Here is a 19,284-nt window from a genome sequence, read left to right as displayed (position 1 = left end):
TTTTCTGAAACAACAGTTCTGAGGCTGTACGTGTCTAGACACTGAAGCCCCCATAAGGAGACAGTTAACCATGTCAGATGACAAGGGAAGAATCTACAACAGGGTGTGACAATTCTAAGGAGCTGCATTATATATGACTCCTGCACTAGGGGATAACTGCTTTTCCTCAGTCACTCTGGAGGTGGAAGAATGGATGATCATGGCTACAAGCTTGGACTGAAGAAGGGGGAACTATGCAACACTAGTGGAACAGCCAAGCTGATCTCTCCTCTGGGTCAAAACACATGAAACCTGCTTTGGACTCGAATGGGAGAAACCATTCATTCATGTATTTTTTTATCCAACAATTATAGAATATCTACATTAGAAAAAACTGAATACCCCCTGATCCTGGCATATTTTGTCTTACTAACTTTTGTTTGACCTTTAGACTACAACTCTTTGTCCTTTTTTGCACAATAAATGGGGAAGGACAAAAAGGTAACATTTATAAAAATGAGAAACTATCATAAACAGGTAGTAAAACTTCAGATATAAAAACAGCAGTGACTGATACTGTTGGCCTGTCAGAAAAAGAGCTGAAATATGTATCATGCCCGAAGAGGTCAGCCAATTGGAAATGAGCCTCAGTAGGCAGAAAGAAGATTTCCAGTTGAGATCCCTTCTTCGAAAATTCTTCCTCTCCAAAAGCTGCTGGGGTCTGTGTGTGTGTGTGTGTGTGTGTGTGTGTGTGAAAGAGAGAGACAGAGAGAGAGTTCAGTAGAAATACACAAGCCCATTTGTCATTTTATCACTATGCCATATATAAAGTGATAATCATAAACCTATCAAGTATCTGATTTAGGAGGAACTTAATAGACTTCCCTGGTGGCTCAGACGGTAAAGCGTCTGCCTATAGTGTGGGAGACCCAGGTTTGATCCCTGGGTCGGGAAGATCCCCTGGAGAAGGAAATGGCAACCCACTCCAGTATTCTTGCCTGAAAAATCCCATGGACAGAGGAGCTTCTTAGGCTGGAATCCATGGGTTTGCAAAGAGTCAGACATGACTGAGCGACTTCACTTTTCACTAATAAATCAAATAATGGTTCATTCTCTTCATTTACAATTGAGGAATGAGACTTAGAGAGTTTACTCATTAGTGGCAGAGCCAAGACTAGTTAATCTTGGACATACAATTAACACAGGTTTGATTCAGGCCTCTAGGAGACTTATGATGCATTTGGAAGTCAGACCATGTTCCATGGCAACCAAAAATAGGAAGTCCAGAGGTTCAAAGTTTCCATAGTTTAATATTCTTGATGGTGAGAAAAAGGGAACTCAGATGAAAATATTGTACCCATGACTGCAGTGGTTTCCCAGATTTGTTAATGAAGAATTAGTGGAAGCCATCATCTAACTGCCAAGATGCCCCTGGTGCTTTTGTGCACACAAAGTCTTTGTGCCTGAGTAGAACACTGAAGACCACCTTTGACTCTCTGGCATTATGTTAGAAATGAAATAGAAACTGATTCTAAACTTAGTTCCATCTACCACAAATTCCAGCATGGAGGATCTTTCTGGAACATTATTAGAACATATTGTAAATGCCAAATGATTTGGAATGGCCAAATCCTCTAACCTGTGTTGATCTTTATTCTGTGACAATGATTCTACTCTTCCAAATGCTGAGGAAGATGGGGTTGCAATCATGATCTATAGCAACTTATTCAACAACTTAATCTCACCTACACATTTAGTAGGTAGTGGTGGTGGTGGTGGTAGTGGTAAAGAACCCACCTGCCAATGCAGGAGACATAAGAGACGTGGGTATGATCCCTGAGTCAGGAAGATCCCCTGGAGCAGGGCATGGGAACCTACCCCAGTATTCTTTCCTGGAGAATCCCCAAGACAGAGGAGCCTCGTGGGCTACAGTCGATAGGGTTGCAAAGAGTCGGACACGACTAAAGTGACTTAGCAGGCATGCATACATTTAGTATATGCTCCAATTTTTAGGTGTAGGTATAACCCATATCTCTAACTTTTTACCTTTCAGAGCTCACACAGAATTGCCAGCAAATGAACATGGACACATCAGGGCAATGAAATGGACTTACTCTTTCATTTAGTATGGTGGAAAAGGACTAAATACATGGCAGCCAAATCTATATTTCCTCGAAATCAAGTCAATCTTACAAAAAGCTCTTTTTCAAAGACTCACTGAAAAGCCCAGAAATGGCACTGCCCTGACACACCAATACACCACGCTGTCCCCACCTTCTGCTCTTGACGATGAGGGTTGAACTCAGTTTAACTGGCAGGGAGATGCCTCTCTTTGATCATCACAGATGGACCCATCTATCAGCGTGTCATGTGGGCGTCAGTTAGAGCTGACTTACGGTTTTCTCTGCTTTGGCAAAGTCATAATGATTATGTAAATTTATCTGCGGGCTGTTAACTTGTAATGAAGGAAGAAAATATGTCCTGTGCGTGTATCAGTCTGCGAGATGTATAATGACTTTCCCTTTTCTCTCCACAGCATGGCATGGGCGTCCCCTCCATTTCTATTATGCTTCATGAACTCATTAAATTACTATACCATGCCCGATGCTCTGACGTTACCATCATCAGAATCGGCACATCAGGGGGAATAGGTGAGATGAACTGATTTCTATACTATTCTAATAAATTCAAGGAGTGGTTCCATACAGGGTAACTAGCTGCCAAAGCATACCAACATACCCAGAGCCCCGCTGAAACCCAGATGGGCTGAAAAGTGTCAGGAGGCTGAGCTTGAGGCAATTTGGAAATTTAAACTTAGAGAAAACTAAAGGAATTTAAAGAAATATGTGTGTGTGTATATGTATGTATGTATATATATATATATATATATATATATATGTATGTGCACATATATGTATGTAATCTTTCTCTTTTTACCTGCATGGAAACCTGGAGTGAGACCTCACGCTGCCTATTGCCCAAACAGGCTTAGGTGTTCTTAAGGGGAAGAGTGGAGCAACTACTAGGAAATTTGTTTTGAGGATAAGAGTAAGTTTCAAGGGTTAGCATAAATTTTGAAGCTTAAAAATTTTATAAGTGACAGAAATAAGTGCCTTCAAGTGAAAAAAATCACTAAGACTTGCTTTGTTTATTAGCTAAGTAAGAAGATGGCAATAGTTCTCAGGAAAACATTGCTTTTAGCTCACGTTAGTGTCACCCTTTACTTGCCTTGGTCTGGGCCTTTTCTACATGGACATACCAGAAGACATCAGGCCAGGCTGTTAGGGAAGAGTTGGGAGATGCTTCCAAAGTTTTTCTCAGCACCTCACCTCCTCCCTTACTCCTCGGGTGGCCAGGCAACTGGTCAGGAGCCTTGTTAATATATCTACCCTGGGTTCAGGTAAAGTTCTGAGGAGATCTTCTATTTCAACCGGTTCCTCAGGAGCAGATCTTATGAGAGGATAATTCTACTATGTCAAGAAATGCAAACAGAGCAGGGCATTGCAACTGAAAAGGTTGGGTTGACAGAGTGAGAGGACTGAATGGGAATTTTTTTTTTTAAGATGGAAATTATTAATAAAAATTTGGTCTTAGAATTACACAGGTGGCTAAGTCGTGCTTCACTGGAAACAGACATGTTAAAAAAAATCATGTCCTTTCCACAGCTATGGTACAGGAAAGTCCACCAAGACCCTCACAGATGAATTAAAGGACATCTATGGATGTTCATTTGGAAAGAGAAGGAGAATGTTAGCAATCATTGTTAGATCAGGCATCCTCCTGGATGGTTGTTTAGCCAATGTTATGCCAAATAGGCAATAGTAGGGAATGAGCCATTTGGGGATGAAATGGATAACGTTGTTATAAAAAGTGCTCAGAATTCTTGAGTTGTGGGATGCAAGGATCTGTCTGTGCAGCCCGTGCCCATGCAGTGTACCATCCTGACCGCTGAGGTTTCCCTGTGATATTAGCAAGTGTCCAGTGTGGGCAAGGTACCCTACTGACCATCCAGCTTAAGGCCATGGACTCTAGGTGTTTTGCTTCATGATACATACATCCCTCGCGGCACAATGAAGGGCGATGAATTGTGGGAAATTAAAGCAATGCGCTGTTGTGGATATCTATCATTTTGAAGTTCTGGTCTCATTAAGAATTCTTAGCTTATTGGTAAGATGTGTTTGTTTGTTTTGTCTTAAGAAACATTGATTTGGAGATGAAGAAGTGCAACTTGTTTCCCCCCTCCCCCTTATGTTTCCATTCTTTAAATGAGCCAACAAAACTGATGATGATGAAGTACTTGAATAAATAGTAGATAGTACATTAGCTTTTAACTGGGATATAAATGTTCCAATGCATCTAAATATTAGGATGGCATGTGAATAATTTAATTATTGATGTCCACATTTTCAGTTTCCTTCTCAGTCACTTTCTTGTCTTTAGGACATTGTAAATAATTCAAGAAGATACTTTTTTGATTTATTTAAAAAGTATTTGACCTACCAAGGTTCTGTCCTCATAGTCCACTTTGGGTCTCTACCTGGATTTTCTAAATTAACCACATGTTGACCCACGTTGGAATATATTAAGAACCCAGAAGGATATGGCTAGGCACTATGGTAAGGGTTTGTAATTTTTTTCTATACTAAGTCACATAATAAATATTTTAGGATTTGCAAGCCATATGGTTTCTGTTGCAACATCTGAACTCTGCCATTAGTGTGGAAACAATCATTAAAAATATGCAAATGAGTGAATGTGGCTGTGTTTCAATAAAACTCGATTTACAAAGATGGACTGGATCTGGCCCATGAGTTGTAGTTTGCAGATCTCTGTCTATGGCATCTCTATGGAAACGTTTCACTCATTCAATGAGTTTTTACTGAGTACTTATAATGTGTCATGGATCACAGCTTTGTTGTGGCAAAGGGGCTTGCATAACTCAATGAAGCTATAAGCCATTCCATGCAGGGCCACTCAAGATGGACAGGTCATAGTGAAGAGTTCTAACAAAACGTGGCGCACTAGAGGAAGAAATGGCAACCGCTCCAGTATTCCTGCCATGAGAACGCCATGAACAGTATGAAAAAGCGAAAAGATATGACACCAGAAGATGAGCCCTCCAGTTCAGAAGGTGTTCAATATGCTACTGGGGAAGAGCAGAGGGCAACTACTAATAGTTCCAGAAAGAATTAGGTGGCTGGGCCAAAGTGGAAATGACACCCACCTATGGATATATCTGGTGGCGAAAGTGAAATTCCATGCTTTGAATAATAATATTGAATAGGAACCTGGAATGTTAGGTCTATAAATCCAGGTAAACTGGAGGTGTTCAAGCAGGAGATGGCAAGACTGAACATCGACATCTTAGGAATCAGTGAACTATAGTGGAACAGAAAGGGCGAATTTAATTCAGGTGACCATTATATCTACTACTGGGTGCAAGAATCCCTTAGAAGAAAGAGTAGCCCTCATAGTCAATAAGAGTCCAAAAGGCAGTACCTGTGTGCAGCTTCAAAAACAACAGAATGATTTTGATTCATTTCTAGGCAAACCATTCAATATCACAGTAATCCAAGGCTATGCTCCAACCCCTGATGCCAAAGAAGCTGGAGTTGACTGATACTATGAAGACCTACAAGACCTTGTAGAACTAACACCAAAAAAAAAAAAGATGCCTTTTTCATCATAGGGGAATTGAGTGAAAAGGTAGGAAGTCAAGAGATACCCAGAATAACAGGCAAGTTTGGTCTTGGAGTATAAAATGAAGCAGGGTAAATGCTAACAGAGGTTTTTCACAAGAAGATGCTAGTCACAGCAAATACCCTTTTCCAATAACCCAAGAGACAGCTCTACACATGGACATCATGAGATGGTCAATACTGAAATCAGATTAATTGTGTTCTTTGCAGCCAAAGATGGAGAAGCTCTATACAGTTAACAAAAACATGACCTGGAGCTGACTATGGCTCAGATCACTAGTTTCTTATTGCAAAATTCAGGCTTAAATTGAAAAAAGTAGGGAGATTGACTAGGATCTCTTCAAGAATATTGGAGATATCAAGGGAATACTTCATGCAAGGATAAAAAGTGAAAGTGAAAGTCGCTCAGTCATGTCTGACTCTTAGTGACCCCATGGACTATACAGTCTGCTAGGCTCCTCTGTCCATGGAATTCTCCAGGTAAAAATACTGGAGTGGGTTGTCATTCCCTTCTCCAGAGGATCTTCCTGACCCAGGGATCGAACCTGGGTCTCCTGCATTGCAGGCAAATTCTTTACCAACTGAACCACTATGATAAAAGACAGAAATGGTAAGGACCTAACAGAAGCAGAAGAGATTAAGAAGAAGTGGCAAGAATATACATAAGAACTATACAAAAAAGGCCTTACTGACCTAGATAATCATGATGGTGTGGTTATTCACCTAGAGCCGAACATCTAGGAACGTGAAGTCAAATGGGCCTTAGGAAGCATCACTATGAACAAAGCTAGTGGAGGTGACGGAATTCCTGTTGAGCTATTTAAAATCCTAAATGATGATGCTGTTAAAGTGCTGCACTCAGCATGTCAGCAAATTTGGAAAACTTAGTGGCCACAGGACTGGAAAATGTCAGTTTTCCTTCCAATTTGATAGAAGAGCAATACTAAAGAATGTTCAAATCACCATACGATTGAGCTCATTTCACATGCTAGTAAGGTTATACTCTGAATCCTTCAAGCTAGGTTTCGGTAGTAGGTGAACTGAGAACTTCCAGGTTTACCAGCTGGGTTTTGAAGAGACAGAGGAACCAGAGATCAACTTGACAACATTCATTGGATCATGGAGAAAGCAAGATAGTTCCAGAAAAACATCTATCTCTGCTTTATTGACTCCACTAAAGCCTTTGACTGTTTGGATCACACCAAACTGTGGAAAACTCTTAAAGAGAAAGGAGTACCAGACCACTTTACCTGTCCCTTGAGAAACCTGTATGAGGGTCAAGAAACAACAGTTAGAACTGGACATAAAACAAAAGACTGGTTCCAAATTATGAAAGCAGTATGACAAGGCTGTATATTGTTACCTTTGCTTCTTTAACTGTTATGCAGAGTATATCATGCAAAACAGCGGGTTGGATGGATCACAAGCTATAATCAAGATTGCCGGGAGAAATATCAATAACCTCAGATATGCAGATGATACCACTCTAAAGGTAGAAAATGAGGAGGAACTAAAGAGCCTCTTGATGAGGGTGAAAAAGAGAGTGGAAAAGCTGGCTTGAAACTCAACATTCAAAAAATTAAGATCATGGCCTCCAAGCCCATCACTTCATGGCAAATAGAAGGAGGAAAACTGAAAACAGTGTCAGATTTTATTTTCTTGGGCTCCAAAATCACTGCAGATAGTGACTGCAGCCATGAAATAAAAAGATGCTTACTCCTTGGAAGGAAAGTTATGACCAACTTAGATAGCATATTCAAAAGCAGAGACATTACTTTGCCACCAAACGTCCATCTAGTCAAAGCTATGGTTTTTCCAGTGGTCATGTATGGATGTGGGAGTTGGATCATAAAGAAGGTTGAGCACCAAAACTGAAGCTTTCAAATTGTGGTGCTGCCCTTTTGGCTGGAACTGCCACCTTCCAGTAATTCACAGAAATGACCAACACAAAGGGAAAGAGGAGGGGCACCCACTACATGTTCCCTAGGCCTTTCAGAAAACACAGAGTTGTTCCTTTGGCCACATACATACAAATCTACAAGAAGGATGATATCGTGGCTATCAAGGGAATGGGTACTGTTGAAAAAAGGAATGCCCCACAAATGTTACCATGGAAAAACTGGGAGAGTGTACAGTGTTACCCAGCATGATGTTGGCATCATTGTAAACAAACAAGTTAAGGGCAAGATTCTTGCCAAGAGAATTAATGTGCACATAGAGCATATTAAGCAACCGAAGAGCTGAGATAGCTTTCTGAAATGTGTGAAGGAAAATGATCAGAAAAAGAAGGAAGCCAAAGAGAAAGGGACTTGGGTTCAGCTGAAGCGCCAGCCTGCTCTACCCAGAGAAGTACACTCCGTGAGGACCAATGGAAAGGAACCCAAACTACTGGAGCCCATTCTCTATGAATTCATGGCCTGATGGATGTAAAAATAAAGACCTGGACTTAAAAAAAAAAATTGTGGTGCTGGAGAAGACTCTTGAGAGACCCTTGAACTGCAAGGAGATAAACCAGTCAATCCTAAAGGAAATCAATTCTGAATATTCATTGGAAGGACTGCTGCTGAAACTGAAGCTCCAGTACTTTGGCCACCTGCTTTGAAGAGTTGACTCATTGGAAAAGTCCTTGATGCTCGGAAAGATTGAAGCCAAAAGGAGAAAGGGGGTGGCAGAGGATGAGATGGTTAGATCACATCATCAACTCAATGGACATGAATTTGAGAAAATTATGGGTCTTAGTGAAGGACAGAGGAACCTGTTGTGTTGCAGTCCATGGGGTTACTACGAGTTGGACTCTTAGTGACTGAATAACAACAAACCTATAATGTGATAGGCATAATACTATCAAGGAGAAAACAGAGGACAAATACTGCTCTTGCCTTTATAGAGCCTATGTTTTATCAGGACAACAGACAAACAAATGAGGAATTACGAAAAGTGTAATGAATCTTAGGACAGAGAGAATCTAGTGAAGAAAGTGCTGGTCGCTCAGTCATGGCCAACTGTCTGTGACCTCGTGGACTATAGCCTGCTAGCCTCCTCTGTCCATGGGATTTCCCAGGCAAGAATACTGGAGTGGGTTTGCCATTTCCTTCTCCAGGGATTCTTCCCAACCCAAGAATCAAACCCAGGTGTCCTGCACTGTAGGTGGATTCTTTACCATCTGAGCCACCAGGGAAAGCCTTCCTGGGGAAATTGAATATAATCTATCTGTGTGACCTTTTAGACCTCCCCACACCCCACTGTGGATTCAGATCTTTTGAAGGAAGTGATTTAAGCTGACACTTGAAGAATGGGTTGGAGTTAGTCTGATGAAAGTGCATGGGGGAGGACGAGAGAGCGAATCAGGCCAGGGGAATAACAGTTGGCAGAAAATGGTTTCTCAAGTCCCAGAGACTTGAGTTCCTGAGTTCCAGGAGCAAACCAGACTTTGTAGCAATGGAAGGTCAGACAAGAGGCCTAATTTACATGGGGTGGGAGAGGGGAGGAGGGAATGGATGTGATGAAGATCAAACAGAAGAGAGGACAGTGATGCAAAGAAATTATAGTAATCAAGGAGTTGCAGAGAAGATTGAATATCAAGTAGTCACATCACTTTATGAAGACTACTTGCTGGCAGTCTTGCTTAGTTTATTCCTGACCTAATTTATTCAAATTTGAGCCCGAAGGCCAATACTAATTTGCATGCCCAAGAGTCATGTTTGTCTTGAAATCTAAACCCCATCACATTGTAAATATGAATCTGGAAAGACAGCAAATATAAATGCCTGTTTGGAATGTCATTATTAATTGCATTTGGAAAAGAAAATAATTTAAAACTTGAAAATCCAGAGAATCATTAGCAACTAGCATTAATTAATGCTGGAAGAAGAGATTATATACTACGTGTCACAAGTCAACTCTAAGTGACATTCTTCTGTAACCACCTATTTATTCCCACACTGCAGGGATTGCGCCGGGATCTGTTGTAATAACAGATGAAGCTGTAGACTCCTTCTTTAAGCCCCGGTTTGAACAGGTAATCTTGGACAACATTGTCACCAGAAGTACTGAACTTGACAAAGAACTGGCTGAGGAACTATTCAACTGTAGCAAAGAAATTTCCACCTTCCCAACCCTCATTGGACATACGATGTGTACCTATGATTTTTATGAAGGTGAGAAGAATTTAAAAATTGCGAAAGCAGCAGAAAATTACCAGCAATACTTTGTTATTCAAACGTATAATTTATATTAAAAACTTCACCATAGAGAATTAATAGTTGGGGATTTAAAAAGGCACTGAAACAGCCTTTTCAACTTACTAAAGTAATGTAAGGACATAATAAGCAGAAGAGACATACACATAATGAACTTATTTTGAGAGTGAGTTTAATCCTCCAAGAACAAATTGGATACTCTATGCAATTAGTGATGTTAGCAAAATCTTATCTCTGTTTATACCTTTAATTTAAACTGGAGAAAGGGGATAAACTTCTATGCTTCTGCCATTTTGAGGTACATTCACCTGTACCTTGAAAAGAAGCAGGTATCTGTTAAAGAGTGGGAACCAGGAAATCAGGAGAAATACTTGGAGGAGGAAATCTTGAAGGGATGGAATAGTCTCAGATTAGTTCTCTCCTCTCTCAGCCATGAGTAAAATGTCCTCAAATCAAGTTTAGGAACAAATTGAAGGTGACTTCCAAGTAGCAGTTCTTGCTACAAGGGGTGGGGGGCCAGGAGAAAAATCACTCTGGGACAGACCCTGCTCATTTCACAAGAAAGAATCTAACCAGGGTTGGTACTGTTCCTTGGAGGGCATTCTAGAAATCTTGTAGTATAGCTGTGTCTGAGTATGTTCATCAAACTACATATTACTTCACTTTAAATTATTTTTCTTTTCCCTTTGGATCAAACTTAAAGTATTACATTGAATTATAAACAATTATGTATGAAGATACATTATATTATCTATACTGGTTACTTCAGGTTAGCAAACGTGTTGTCACAACATATGTGTTATAAAATAGGAGGTGCTTTGGGTCTGATAGGGTAAAGACTCCATCTCAGGCCACTGGCCCCTTCATTGGGAGGGTCACCAATGAGTTTAAGCCAGAGCTTGCAAACAGCACATGTAGGAGTCAAAGTTTCTTTGGGCTGCACAGTATTTTTAAAGTGTGAATTATTTTGCCAACATTTATATGTTCTGGATTTTTCATATGTAAAATATCTAGATTTGGGGCTTCTTGAAATAACATAATAACATAATATTAAAAATATAAAATAATTTATGCATGGCCGCCCTGGCAAGTCACATCTGGGGCTGCATTCATTGAAGGTGAGGTGAGGCTGCTCCCTTCCCACCAGGCCCACCTTATCGACGTTACCTGCTTGACCTGTGGGACATCTGAGTTTAGATTGGTTCATTAGTGGTGTTAGCAGGCAGCTACAAGGAGTGCAGGAGAAGTAGACAGAGTAGAAGTAGCATGAAAGATAAAGGAAAGGGGGAAAGGAGAGGAAAGGGAGACAAAATAAAGAGAAATTGTGCAATATGGCTAACAGTGTATACTGGCCTCCCTGCTTCAACAGGATACCCTCGGAGGTGGGACCCGGGGAAGTCTGTTCCCAGCGCATGCGCAGTGGAGGAGTCCTAGCATCTGCCTTTTCTCTGGCCCCCCTAGCAGGGGCAGGTGGAATTAAGTGCTAAATAAACACTGACAGCATCTTAAAAGGGAAAAATGTGATCACAAAAGGCTAGCGTGCAGCCTGAGGTGTGTGGCAGAGAACAGGGTTGACCAATCAACTGTCTGTATGTACCTGCCATGGTCCATGATGGTCAGACGGAACTGCAATATCCGAACCACCCTCCTGATCCTCGAGTAGCTTAGGATCATCACTGGGGCTTAGAGCATTTTGTTCTTCTGCAGCAACTGTTTCTGGGCCATCTGCCAGTCCCAGGAGCAACCTGAGATTTTCCTCAAAGGGCAGATCTTCCAGCAACCCTCCAGATCCTGCTATCCCTGGGCACAGTGCCGGCTGCTGAGGCCACTCAGTGGTTACTTGCCCCAGAGTTGGGGAGCTCAGGGTCATGGAGACCCCACTGTATGTGAGATGCTTGAGCTAGGCACAGTCTTGCCTCATGTCCTCTGGTAGGATGATTCAGATGGCTAGATTTATTTTATCTGGGGTGCAGGCTCACAGGTCAGAGTTAGCCACAGAGCACTTGGTCTGACAGCAAGCCTCCCAGTGATGCCACAGCGACTGTAGTAGGACATCAAGTTGCTAAACATTCTCCATTCTCTTTCAGGCCAGGGTCGACTCGATGGAGCACTGTGCTCTTTTTCCAGAGAAAAGGGTTTAGATTACTTGAAGAGAGCATATAATGCTGGCATCAGAAATATCGAAATGGAATCTACGGTGTTTGCAGCCATGTGTAGACTTTGTGGTCTAAAAGGTAAGACTTTCATGAATGCCTAGGATCAAATTATCTTCTTTCATGAGGTTATTTTCACACTTTAGGAGAAGAAAAAGGAATTCAGCTATATATTACTTTGGGTTGAAAGCATGATTATGTCATAATATCTTCTGAGTGGGTAGCACATTATTCCTATTTTGCATAAACCTTAAGGGTCAAAAGTGAGTTGCCCACCATCGCTAGATAGTGGTTATGTAGCCAAGACTTGACAGCAGGTTCAGTTTTCTCCATCCTAATAGCGACTGCTGTTTTCTACTACAATTGGATTTACTGAGACATGACCCAAATAACATATCCCTAAAACAGTCCATCAAAGGACAAAACATCAGTGGAGCAGTGTGTTTTTAGTTAATTTACATGCATATGTAAATTTTCCACCCCTTTTATTTTGGAAAGAAATCAAGAATACAGAAAAACTAAAAGAATAGTATAATACTTAGGTACCCTTTACCAAAATTCAAGTTTTTAGTATTTTCATGTTTGTGCATATACATCTAAATATATATGTATGTGTGTGTATGTATATATGTGTGTATGCATATATATATATATATATACACATCTATTTGGTTTTTTCTTCTGAATCATTATAAATAAATTACAAATATCATGCCACTTAACTTTGTACCTCAGCATCATTTCCTAAGAATAAGGATGTTCTCCTAATGTCCATAATACAATTATCAAACAAGAAAAGCTAAGAAAAGTAAAAAGCATTTCATAACATCATTTAACATCCATTCCATATTTAAATTTTCTGATTGTCCTAAGAATATCTTTAAAGAGTACTTTAATCCAGTATTGCATTAACTTTATATGTTGTATTGCTTGGTTATTGTATCTCTGTATTTTCACAACTACAATAGTCTCCCTACTTTTCTTTTTTTCCTGGGACTGTGATTTTTTTTGAAAAGTCCAGGCTGTTATCCTGTAGCACACCCATGTTCTAGATTTGTCTGCACACATCATTTTAAGGTTTCACTTGGGCATTTATACTGAATATTTCCTGTAAAGCAGAAGCGAAATCTAGGGGCTTGATTAGAGTCAGATATGTGGCAAGAAGATTTCATAGTAATGTAAACTAGGTACATTAGTTTCCCTTATTCCATATCACAGAAAGGTAAGGTGAAGATATTCCACTATCAGTAATTTTGCATCACTTGGTTCAAGTGGTAACTGCCATCTCTCTCCATTGAAAAATTAACGCTTTCTCTTTGTAAGTAACAAGTAACCTCGGAGATGATAATTTGGCATTTTGATAATTTTAATTTTCTAATTCCATCATTCCTCCTACATATATTAGCTGGTATTTTTTAAAAAGAGGCTTTCTTTCTCACACTCCTTTCTCTCTCTCTTTTTGGGGACAGGGAGTTATTGTTTTGCTCATTTTGTTCAAAGCAGTGTGTATATACAGCTTCTGTCATTATTCTTTTGATATTCAAATTATCCCAAAATTGGCTAGGAAGGGTCTCTTCTAGCATCCTTTTTTGACATAATCCTCTTAGCATTTAGGCATCACTTGCATTGTCTTTGCCTCAGGTCTGGAATCATACATTTTTCCAAGAAGCTCTGCTTCTTTGAGTGGAGAATGGCATTATGAAGCCAAATATGGATGTGGCATGCATTTTTATTTTGGGTGAAATTATTCCCATAGAACCACTAACCTTTGACCAATACCAAGAAAACCTATTGAAGTAAAACATAATTTTCACGAGAATTAATCAATATAACTATTCTTTTTTATTTAAAATTATTTTCATACTCATCTTCTAGATTAAAAAAATCAAGCTTAACTGATGGAAAAGGTAAAGCTGCAAAGCTAGTTAAATATTATATATTAACTTGGCTGTGAAAGCCTCAGATCTAAAGCTAAATAGCATCATCTAAAATAATATTTTTGAGTGGCAAGCAGTCCCCAAATATGAATAATGATGTCCAAGAAAACACTGGAGCAACTTTAAAAAAAATGCCTAGTTTTGTTTTTCACATGGCAATTGTCTTTTTTCATAAGAGTCCATAAAAAATGTCATCTATTCAAATGTGTTTTATAGCATGCCTACTGAGTGCATGGCACAATACAAGAAGCCTGGATTTTAAATCAGATTTTTGGCTGATAAGATTTGTCTCAATCATTGTCTTCCTAAAGAAAGAAGAACTTTCTCCTATGCATCAGCTAGTTTCCTAAGCACCCAGGCAATATGGACGCAGCATAGGATGACACAGAATCTCTGCCCTTGAGGAGTTCTAGAGGGGAGAGAAATAACAACAAAGAGTTATCTATAACAATATAGTAGTGTGTTTGATGCTGAGGAGCATGATGGTGAAAAAATAAGGCAGGGAAAGGGCACAGGGACAACCAAGAAAAGGAGGAGAACCATAAATTAAAATAGGGAAGGGTGCATGGAGAAGGTGCCATTTAGGAAAATGCCACGTGGGTGTCTGGGCAAAGCAGTCTGGGAAATGCAAATCTAAGACTGCCAAGCAGGAGCATTCAGAGTGTCTAGACACACAGGGAGACCAGTGTGTCTGGAGGGCAGCTACAGCAGTGGAGAGGGTAGGGGATGGAGTCAGTGAGGACTGTGTGGTCCCCATGAGAACTGTGGCTTTCACTCTGAGCAACATGAGAAGCCACTGGAGGCCTTTGAATGGAGAAGTAATGGGATCTGGCTTGCTTTTGAACAGCAGCTCACTGGCTGCTGATCTGGGAAGAGCCTACTGGGGTCCATGGCAGAAGCAGGGAGAAAGGAAGGCTGATCCCATAGTCTAGGGAGATATGAACAACAGTCGAGAAAGTGGGAAGCAATCATGCTAGATATAGTTTGAAAGCAAACCCAGCAAGATTTGTTGACAATGTGATGTGAATTTGGAGAGAAACACAAGAGTGAAGATCAACTCCCAGGCTTTTGGCCTGAACAGCTGGAAGGATGGAGTTATCACAGTTGGGGCAGAGAATATTCGTTGGAGTTTTGGGGGTACTGTGAAAGTGAACGTTGCTCAGTTGTGATTGACTCTTTGTGACCCCCTGGACTATACAGTCCATGGAACTCTCCAGGCCAGAATACTGGAATGGGTAGCCTTTCCCTTCTCCAGGGGATCTTCCCAACCCAGGGATCAAACACAGGTCTCCCACATTGCAGGCAGATTCTTTACCAGCTGAGCCACAAGGGAAGCCCAGGAATACTGGAGTGAGTGGCCTATCCCTTCTCCAGTGGATCTTGCTAACCCAGGAACTGAACCAGGGTCTCCGGCATTGCAGGCAGATCCTTTACCAACTGAGCTATCAGGGAAATCCTGGGGGTACTGTCAGTCAGTTCAGTTCAGTCGCTCAGTCATGTCCGACTCTTTAAGACCCCATGAATCGCAGCATGCCAGGCTTCCCTGTCCATCATCAACTCCCGGAGTTCACTCAGACTCACATCCATCGAGTCAGTGATGCCATCCAGCCATCTCATCCTCTGTCGTCCCCTTCTCCTCCTGCCCTCAGTCCCTCCCAGCATCACAGTCTTTTCCAATGAGTCAACTCTTCACGTGAGGTGGCCAAAGTACTGGAGTTTCAGCTTTAGCATCATTCCTTCCAAAGAAATCCCAGGGCTGATCTTCTGAATGGACTGGTTGGATCTCCTTGCAGTCCAAGGGATTCTGAAGAGTCTTCTCCAACACCACAGTTCAAAAGCATCAATTCTTCAGCACTCAGCTTTCTTCACAGTCCAACTCTCACATCCATACATGACCACTAGAAAAACCATTGCCTTGACTAGACAGACATTTGTTGGCAAAGTAATGTCTCTGCTTTTCAATATGTTATCTAGGTTCGTCATAACTGTTCTTCCAAGGAGTAAGCATCTTTTAATTTCATGGCTGCAGTCACCATCATCTGCAGTGATTTTGGAGCCCAGAAAAATAAAGTCTGACACTGTTTCCACTCTTTTCCAAGAGGTGATGGGACCAGATGTCATGATCTTGGTTTTCTGAATGTTGAGCTTTAAGCCAACTTTTTCACTCTCCTCTTTCACCTTCATCAAGAGGCTTTTTAGTTCCTCTTCACTTTCTGCCATAAGGGTGGTGTCATCTGCATATCTGAGGTGATTGATATTTTTCCTGGCAATCTTGATTCCAGCTTGTGTTTCTTCCAGCCCAGCGTTTCTCATGATGTATTCTGCATAGAACTTAAATAAGCAGGGTGACAATATACAGCCTTGATGTACTCCTTTTCCTATTTGGAACCAGTCTGTTGTTCCATGTCCAGTTCTAACTGTTGCTTCCTGACCTGCATATAGGTTTCTCAAGGGGCAGGTCAGGTGGTCTGGTATTCCCATCTCTTTCAGAATTTTCCACAGTTTATTGTAATCTACACAGTCTCAAGGCTTTGGCATAGTCAAAAAAGCAGAAATAGATGTTTTTCTGGAACTCTCTTGCTTTTTCCATGATCCAGCAGATGTTGGCAATTTGATCTCTGGTTCCTCTGCCTTTTCTAAAACCAGCTTGAACATCTGGAAGTTCACAGTTCACATATTGCTGAAGCCTGGCTTGGAGAATTTTGAGCATTACTTTACTAGCGTGTGAGATGAGTGCAATTGTGCGGTAGTTTGAGCATTCTTTGGCATTGCCTTTCTTTGGGGTTGGAATGAAAACTGACCTTTTCCAGTCCTGTGGCCACTGCTGAGTTTTCCAAATTTGCTGGCATATTGAGTATAGCACTTTCACAGCATCATCTTTCAGGATTTGAAATAGGTCAACTGGAATTCCACCACCTCCACTAGCTTTGTTTGTAGTGATGCTTTCTAAGGCCTACTTGATTTTACATTACAGGATGTCTGGCTCTAGGTGAGTGATCACACCATCATGATTATCTTGATCTTGAAGATCTTTTTTGTACAGTTCTTCTGTGTATTCTTGTCAAACAAGAGATGGCAAGAGTGAATGTCGACATTCTAGGAATCAGCGAACTAAAATGGACTGGAATGGGTGAATTTAACTCAGATGACCATTATATCTACTACTGTGCACAGGAATCCCTTAGAAGAAATGGAGTAGACATCATGGTCAACAAAAGAGTCCAAAATGCAGTAGCTGGATGCAGTCTCAAAAACGACAGAATGATCTCTGTTTCCAAGGCAAACCGTTCAATATCACAGTAATCCAAGTCTATGCCCCAACCAGTAATGCTGAAGAAGCTGAAGTTGAATGGTTCTATGAAGACCTACAAGACCTTTTAGAACTAAAACCCAAAAAGATGTCCTTTTCATTATAGGGGACTGGAATGCAAAAGTAGGAAGTCAAGAAACACCTGGAGTAACAGGCAAACCTGGCCTTGGAATACGGAATGAAGCAGGGCAAAGACTAATAGAGTTTTGCCAAGAAAATGCACTGGTCATAACAAACACCTTCTTCCAACAACACAAGAGAACACATGGACATCACTAGATGGTCAACACCGAAATCAGACTGATTATATTCTTTGCAGCCAAAGATGGAGAAGCTCTATACAGTCAACCGAAACAAGACCAGGAGCTGACTGTGTCTCAGATCATGAACTCCTTACTGCCAAATTCAGACTTAAATTGAAGAAAGTAGGGAAAACCACTAGACCATTCAGGTATGATCTAAATCAAATCCCTTATGATTATACAGTGGAAGTGAGAAATAGATTTAAGGGACTAGATCTGATAGATAGAGTGCCTGATGAACTATGGACTGAGGGTCATGAGATTGTACAGGAGACAGGGATCAAGACCATCCCCATGGCAAAGAAATGCAAAAAAGCAAAATAGCTGTCTGAGGAGACCTTACAAATAGCTGTGAAAAGAAGAGAAGCGAAAAGCAAAAAAGAAAAGGAAAGATATAAGCATCTGAATGCAGAGTTCCAAAGAATAGCAAGAAGAGATAAGAAAGCCTTCTTCAGAGATCAATGCAAAGAAATAGAGGAAAAGAACAGGATGGGAAAGACTAGAGATCTCTTCAATAAAATGAGAGATACCATGGGAACATTTCATGCAAAGATGGGCTCAATAAAGGACAGAAGCAGAAGATATTAAAAAGAGATGGGGGTACTGTAGTAGGTGTCAAATAGAGGTTAAATAAGCAGGTGCGTTTATCAATATTGAGTACAGGTGTGAATTTTGGACTGGAGAAGTAAAGAAAGATGTAGGTAGCATTTAAAGTACTGCAATGAATGAGATGACAAAGCAAATCAATGTAGAAACAGATGAAAAAGTTAGGGCAGGTGAGGGGGATCTAGCAGAAACCAAGGAGGAGGGGTCAGTGCCATGGGCAGAACACTTGGAGATCAAGTGTCCCAGAACCAAAGAAGAAATCTTCAAAGAAGCAAAGAAGTATAGCCTGATAATGATTTACTTGATCACAAGTAGAATTTTCTAGTATTTGTCCTTACTGTCACCTAATTTTAATACACAAAGCTACAAACAAAATGTACGTGGTGATCTAAAAGCACATGTTAGAAGCTGTACGTCACAAGAAGAGATTAATTGTAGAACCATTACTCTCATCGCAGAATGAAAGCACACACAAATCCTTGTAACATATGAGTGAAGGGTGTAATTGCATTCTTGTCTTCTTTAGAAGGCCATCATTAATACCCACTTTCAGGGAAGCAATAACATCTGCTTTCCTTCCACAAGTTAGTGAGGCAGGGAGCCCTAGCTGGGAGCAACTCGCCCTTCCCTGAGCAGCAGCCCAACCAGCAATGACCTGCAGGAACACCTGGATTCAGATGATTTCTGCTCCAGGAAATGTTTCCTCGTGTTTCTTTCTTATGGAGATAGCAAGTGGTCACTTGAGTGACCTGATATGCAAATTAGGTGACCTCCCTCTAATATGCAAATGGAGGAAAATTTGGTAACCAATTTAGTCAAACACAACATGCCAGGTCATGAACTGCTGCCCTGATGTAAGTTTGGTGATCATCATCAGTTCTTTCTTAAGAGGCAGTCAGAGAGAATTCTAGGCTTGTGAACCCTGGACCCATCTTTCTCTCTTTGAAATGTTGCCAAAACCTCAGAGAAGTTACTGATATGAGAGAGTTTCTGCCCTTGCCACAAGTCCTTGTGACCTTGCTCTCTCTGCCACCTGCAGGTCCCCTCCTAGGCTCTTTCCTCTCTAACGTGCTCTAGTTCCTGCCCTCTGCGGTGTTTT

At 40.9% G+C, this 19,284-nt stretch overlaps 1 protein-coding gene and 1 pseudogene across 2 annotated transcripts in view; both read left to right on the top strand.

Annotated features, from left to right (window-relative positions):
• The window catches only part of UPP2 (uridine phosphorylase 2), a 43,842-nt gene that overhangs the window by 12,191 nt on the left and 12,367 nt on the right, over nt 1–19,284 (top strand). For both annotated transcript variants that reach the window (XM_060409910.1, XM_042243828.2), the window contains 3 exons: nt 2,516–2,630; nt 9,626–9,835; nt 11,965–12,111. In XM_060409910.1, coding sequence (XP_060265893.1) covers nt 2,516–2,630; nt 9,626–9,835; nt 11,965–12,111 — 472 coding nt within the window. The remainder of the gene's footprint in view (nt 1–2,515; nt 2,631–9,625; nt 9,836–11,964; nt 12,112–19,284) is intronic.
• LOC132659211 (large ribosomal subunit protein eL21-like) lies at nt 2,547–8,137 on the top strand (annotated as a pseudogene).

This window comes from Ovis aries, chromosome 2 (genome assembly GCF_016772045.2).
Source record: "Ovis aries strain OAR_USU_Benz2616 breed Rambouillet chromosome 2, ARS-UI_Ramb_v3.0, whole genome shotgun sequence".
NCBI classification, from domain to species: Eukaryota; Metazoa; Chordata; class Mammalia; order Artiodactyla; family Bovidae; genus Ovis; species Ovis aries.
The sequence above is the reverse complement of the archived record's forward strand: the minus strand, read 5'-3'. Positions and strand labels throughout refer to the sequence as shown.